The sequence below is a fragment of the Nymphaea colorata genome, chromosome 6, assembly GCF_008831285.2.
Source record: "Nymphaea colorata isolate Beijing-Zhang1983 chromosome 6, ASM883128v2, whole genome shotgun sequence".
Taxonomy (NCBI): domain Eukaryota; kingdom Viridiplantae; phylum Streptophyta; class Magnoliopsida; order Nymphaeales; family Nymphaeaceae; genus Nymphaea; species Nymphaea colorata.
Window position 1 is genome coordinate 6,682,625 of NC_045143.1, and position 6,176 is coordinate 6,688,800.

The 6,176-nt window shown below is 37.9% G+C and overlaps 1 protein-coding gene across 2 annotated transcripts; it reads right to left on the reverse strand.

Moving 5' to 3' along the window:
- Positions 1-380: 380 nt before the first annotated feature.
- LOC116256798 (proline-rich receptor-like protein kinase PERK10) lies at positions 381-5,404 on the reverse strand. Of its 2 annotated transcripts, none has more exons than XM_050078137.1 (4): positions 5,265-5,404; positions 2,792-3,007; positions 1,248-1,373; positions 381-637 (listed from the first exon to the last, which is right to left on the reverse strand). In XM_050078137.1, the coding sequence occupies exons 1-4, from the start codon at positions 5,344-5,346 to the stop codon at positions 483-485; spliced, it is 579 nt and encodes a 192-aa protein (XP_049934094.1). In that variant the 5' UTR covers positions 5,347-5,404; the 3' UTR covers positions 381-482. The 2 variants fall into 2 exon arrangements, with proteins under 2 accessions (XP_049934094.1, XP_031489146.1); XM_031633286.2 differs by having other exon boundaries at positions 1,248-1,379.
- Positions 5,405-6,176: the final 772 nt, after the last annotated feature.

Here is a 6,176-nt window from a genome sequence, read left to right on the forward strand (position 1 = left end):
AGAAAAGATTGTAAAACTGATGTCCCTGTCAATAACATGCCCATACACACAAAGAAGGGTGGAGGGAGAGAGAGACCAATTGCAGATGCATGACACTATGCGTGTCTAGTAGAGTGATTTTCTTGCTGATTTATCATTTTAATTATGAGCTTTCTTTTTTATTTGCAGATGGAAAGTCATGAAAGAGAAAAAAGATGAAGAAGTAGGTGAAGCTAACTTATGTTTAAATAATGAGTTTTTATATATATATATATATATAAAGAGAAAAAAAGAAAGAAAGAAAACTATTGCTTCATCTTGGCTATTCAAACACTTTTTTGAGTATTCTTATAATAGAACAAGAGATTTTAAGAAACATTGGACATGACAAATAAGGCACAGATAGAGATAAAACAAACGTTGGACATATAGAACATTGGACATATAGAACATGCTGTTCATTCTTAAAACTGTCAAACAATAGATGCCTTGTGTATTCTGTTTTATGATACAGCTATCAAACTATTAGATGACAAAGCCATGTTGTGAGTAGTGTTCGGGTAGCAATGAAAGTTAACAGGTGCAGGCGCCGGATTTGTTCTCGTGGATGTTCCTGGACCTGACACTTCGGTGGCTGCATGAAATCTTGATTCTTCAGCTGCAGAAGTTAGGTGAGGTACGGTATAAGTATTTTGATTTTACCGTTCGTAATATGAAAGGAATAATACCTTTGAAAATTGAACTGACCACATGCCTTTTTTTGTAACCTGTGTAATAGCACCTATAACAATCAAACTTACCACGTTTCTTTTATGCAACCGCCGACCACCAATGGTAGTTTAGTTTTAGTTTTGTTGTGTTCACTGTTTTAAATAAAAAATAAAAATGATATTTCCTCTCACAGCTCATGGCGGGCTGCTGGTTGTTTTGCTCAAAATAAACTACATGAAAATGTGCAGCTCATTCAATAAGATGGTTTTTCCAATCATCGAACTTGAGATTTTGTGGACTAATATTAATGACCCTCCATCAATTGGACCCATTGTGCTTTTTTTTTTTGTATTTTTTTATATAATTTGGCAATGGCAGTTGCTCATTGACGTTCAATTGCGCGGGAAGGTGGGTTGGTGTGGAGATCAGGATGTGTTTTATTGCCTAAAAAGGTTTCTCAAGGTGGCTTCATCTTGAAATTGTTTTTTAAGAGCTAATGCCATGATTAGGAATCTCGTTCAACTAATTAATTAAATAGTAAGTAGCAGCTTAATTACCTGGTTGCTCAACGTCTCCTTCTGCTGGCGTCCGCATGTTTCGCCAGACGGCGACTCCGACCACGACGACCATGACGACCACGACTACCACGACGACCACGACTATGGTGCCGATTGGCGTCTTTCCTTCACCTTCCGATTCAAAATGGTATAGCAAAAGTTTGTCAGATACATAGTGATATTATAATCTCGTTGTAATTGCTCACGTTCAAGGGGAGAAGCAGCCGTTGATCAGGATGGACGTTAGAAGTTGGTTGATCTGGAGCTGGGCTCCAGTCTTCTAAGCTTTGCCAGAACAAAAAGTTAAGGTTGATCGAGGCAGAGCTCATAAAAAACTCTGCCTCAGCACCACCCAGCAGTATAGAAAACCTCGCTTATAGAAAATTTGTTTCATAAAGGAAACAATAGGGTTGTGAACATATTACCTTGGGACTGCTAAAATTGTTGAAACAGTGAAATAGGCTGCACATATAGGCCCTATAAAACCAGGGATATAGCTATTATTGAAACATGTTTTTCCATGTGAAGTGTGCTTAGTTATTGTTTCACAGTAAGTATATTTTGTGAATGTTTCATGAATTTGACCTCAAGGTAAATGCAGATTTATGAAACACATGTTTTTTAGTGTTTTATGAACTTGTCCTAATCTTCAAGGCTACTTCATGAACATTCACATGGTATACGTGCTGCCAAACATCCTCTTAAAATCTGTTGCCCACTAAGCCCCAAAGTTAATTACCCTCTGACGTTAGGTGGAAAGGGAGACCTTAAAAATAGCTAATGAGAAAGTAAAGCAGTGGCTGATTCCAGAATGTTGATAAAATCCAATAATTAATGTGGCAAGCCTTGTGAAAAGACTTGACGGCTGATCGTCTTAAAGAGAAAGTGATCACATTTTATATTGACTGTTTCCCTGCATAAACATAATTACTGGTAACAGCATTTCCCCCCGTTGAAAATCTTAAAAACATTAATATAAATATATGTTACCAGATATATGAACAAAAAAAATTCTTGAGGCTGAATTTTGGTCCTGGAAAATATTTGCCACACGAAGAAAGCCGGGGCAGAACCAAAAAATTTTGGTTGCTGTACACTAGTTATAAAATTAAGATTTTTAAGAAACACTAATACATGAATGAGAAAAATTTTCTTGAAATACCAATATAAAAATATGAATTTTTGTGGGTATATGTGGGCAATTGCCCAGTGCCGACACTTGCCTCTGCCTCTGATGGGAAGAAAGGTTTTTGTTTTTTTGTAAATAAGATAATCACTTTTTCCTTTATCCTGCTACTGATCGACCCAAGCGAAACTCTAGTTTTTAAGTTATTTGGACGCGAAATAGACAGATGAAAATTGAATGTGTCGACAGGCAGAAAAAATAATAAACGGATTTGGAAAACTTAAATTGCAGATTTTGAAGAATGGTGAAAAGTGCTATAGCTGGTTTTACTGCGCCGAAGCTGTTCAAGGTGGCCTCTCTCTGCACTACTTATACGTGAAGCACGTAGGAGCTGGAATGGCTAGCAAAAACAACCCACCTTCACCTTTTGATTCTCTTGCTTTTGGGACTGGCTTATCAGGTTGGGGAGGAGGCGGAGATCTGCGGAATCTATAATCTCCAGGTGGACTGGTCTGCGGGGCAGGCGGTGGAGCAAGCAATTCCGGTGGGACAGGCGGGGAATCAGGCGACAGAGTAGGTAGATATGGAGACGGTTCTCCTGCCGGGGAAGGGCTGCTTGGTTCCGGTTCAAAACCTAGTAGTGAAAGTAGGTTATGCACTATGGACAAGAACGACTTTAATGCACAGCATTGATCAAAGGCAGAGAGATTGTTGCTACTGAAGATTACAGCATGGTAAACAAAAACGGACAACACAGCAGCTACCAAATCATGTTTTCAAAATAAGAGATGTTATCAAATCAAGAAAGATAAACCGATGCGGTTAATTTTAGGGGCCACGCCGGAACAGCACTAGCACTGTAAATCTTTTTTCCCTGTCGATACTGACGCGAAATTAAATGGCCATGTGGTTCTTATCGATGTCTACCACCAAAAACAGGGATGCACAACGAGTCGTGAGCCAACTTTGGATCACCGGCGCTGGTCGATGAGTCCAACCGAAACATTTGCAAAGTCGTAGCTGGCCGGAAAATCGACGATCCTGTCCTCGTTTTCCTTTACATTTTTCGTGAACACTTGCCACTTACTTTTTTCAAACTTTGGTATTCTTCTTCTTTTCTTTTATGCATGTTGACAAATAATAGCATTAATACCTGAGGAACGGGACCAAAGAAATTTATTTCAGACAGGAAATTATTTTTCTTCCGTTTCAAAAAGCCCAAAAATCCTTTTTAAAAATATTACAACATCAAATTTATATAACAGTTTCGAACATGCAACTATTTTAGAGTAGGAATTCATTTGAAGAACCTGTTTTTTGAAAATTTTTGAATGTGAACTCCCAAGGTTTCATATATATTGAGAAGATTTTGCATCGAGTTTAATTAGAAGAAAGGAAAATTAAAGCTGGTTTACAAATGGAATTTTATGAGTCAAATATATATATGACGTTCTATTTTAAATCAAATGACCTATGTCTTGCTTAGAAGGGAGGATCTTCTGAGGCTTCCCTTCGCAAGGGATAGCCACCAAGCCTTCCCCTTGCAAGCCGATGAGAGAGAGGAAAGAAGTGGGGATGAGAACGGTCCACTTAGCCTCATAATGACACTTCTAGTTTCAAGATCAACATTGCTTATTAATGCTATCAAGATAGCATTCTCTATGAATTAAACTGAGGAGTTAGCTATAACACGTTATCCAACCTGACGGATTGCGCTACCAATCACTTGATATCGCTACCAATCAGGGAGAGAGAGAGAGAGGTTATTATGAAAAAAAGGAGGAGAAGAAGAGTAAATCAGTGAGGGAGAGGCTATAGACCTGGGCCATCCGAGTAAGAGTGGAATAGTTCAGATTTGATATGCTTAGATATATAGATAAACGGAAATCCAGCATACATAAACTACATATAGGTTATTTAAGGCAAGTTTTTTCATAGGTATTATTAAGCAAAGATTATCTCTAAAATATCAGTAAATTTTTAAAAATAAACTATACTTCAGGTAAGAGTAAAGTAAATGGAAACTAATAAAAGACATTAAATACTACATAAAATGATAAGAATGGAATTTTAATGATAATGACAATTCAATTTAAGTTTAAATGTAAATTTGTGATAATATTAATGTTTATGAATTCAACATTAACGTTTAAAAGTATATAAAGAAAGGAAAAAGTCCGTGGCAAATTTATTTTCCAAAAATGTAACCTTCTCGTGTTTTTCATGATCACTCTATTGGTAAGGTTTTATCAACTAACTAATATTCATTATGGCAGAAAAAAAACCAAAAAGAAAAAAACAATGTGTATTTTACTTTTTTTTTTTTTTGTCAACCATCTATCACAACGGATCGAATCACTTTCATGATTGAGATGGGTGATTTTGGATAATCAATGTCACTGTACCAAGAGAACAGACTTTATACACATGGTGAGACAGTGATGATTAAGAAATAATGCATGTGGTGACTGGTGGGTGGCAATTTGAAGACCCGCACTAAATGGTGGGGACTTGCTTTTAATTCGAAATCGTCTCCTTCAATCTCAAGATCCTAATTGATTCCACAAACTCGGTTGGCAGTTGTAAAAATGAATCCCTCAAAATTTTCAAAATGACTCCAAAGAAACCAAGTGTCATTGTGTCAAGCTTCAAAATTTAATTTCATGAAGTAAGCTTCACCATTTTGAAAAATGTACTATTTCTCCTTTCCACGTTAGAAATTAGCCTCGTGGCCAATTATAACTTGTGATGCATGCACAAAAGCATCATAAAATATTACAGATTAGTTTGCACGCCCCAGCCAAGAATTAGGACGTCCAATTCTCCAAAGCAGATAGCCGGCAAACTAACTTTAAGGCATGCTAAATTTCAACTCTGGGGATGGATCTCACCAGATTGACCTTCAACCACGGAGGTGAAGAGAGCCGCAGCGATCAAGAACGAGAAGAGGTTCCGCTTGAAATGGATCACCATTGCCCAGTTGCCTCTGCTCCTTCTTCCTTCATAGACATGATCAGGAGAGGAAAGAGAAGCCATGATCTTTTCGATGCGGAGAAACAGATTGGTCGGTTTATATTCTTCACACACAAGGGAAGTGAGCAGTGGGGCTTCGTTCAGCTAGGACTTTGAATAGCATTCCGGCGGAAATCTGTCAGGCCTACATTATTACCGGATGAAAGGACAGATGAGCAGTTTGCCCCCACACCATTAACTTCTACTTGTCCCATTCCACTTGACTTGGTCGCTGGAATTAATGGCCTCGCTGCTCTTCAACTACTTCTCCAGTTCTTCTTCCTTTTGGATCTTGTGTTGCCGAATTTTGACCGCTTTTACTTCCCCTTCCCCCACAGATTGGACGTTACACCAGCCCCTAAACAATGACTCAAGTAGACTCTCTATCTCCCCTCTCATGAGCATAGGCATGACCTATTTAGTTAGATGGCACTTTTCATTCGTTTGAATGATATATATGGAAGGCTTCCCTGTTATGAGCTCAAAAAGAACTATGCCGAAACTGTACGCATCATTCTTTTTAGTGAGAGTCCGTGTATAGAGGTACCTGCCCATAAGAAAAGTTGGTTTAACGACTAACTTCATCCAGCAAAAACAATTAAGAAATGTGCACAAACAGAATGATCAGATTCTCAAATTCCAATAAGAATTTAAAAAAGATTATGTGCATATATATTCCTTCCATCATGAGTACCATACTCCCAGCAGTTCGAAGTCTTTTTCTGAAGTACACGAACATGACATCTATGCCCAATGACATACATAAGAATCAACTGCTAAAATTGTTTCTG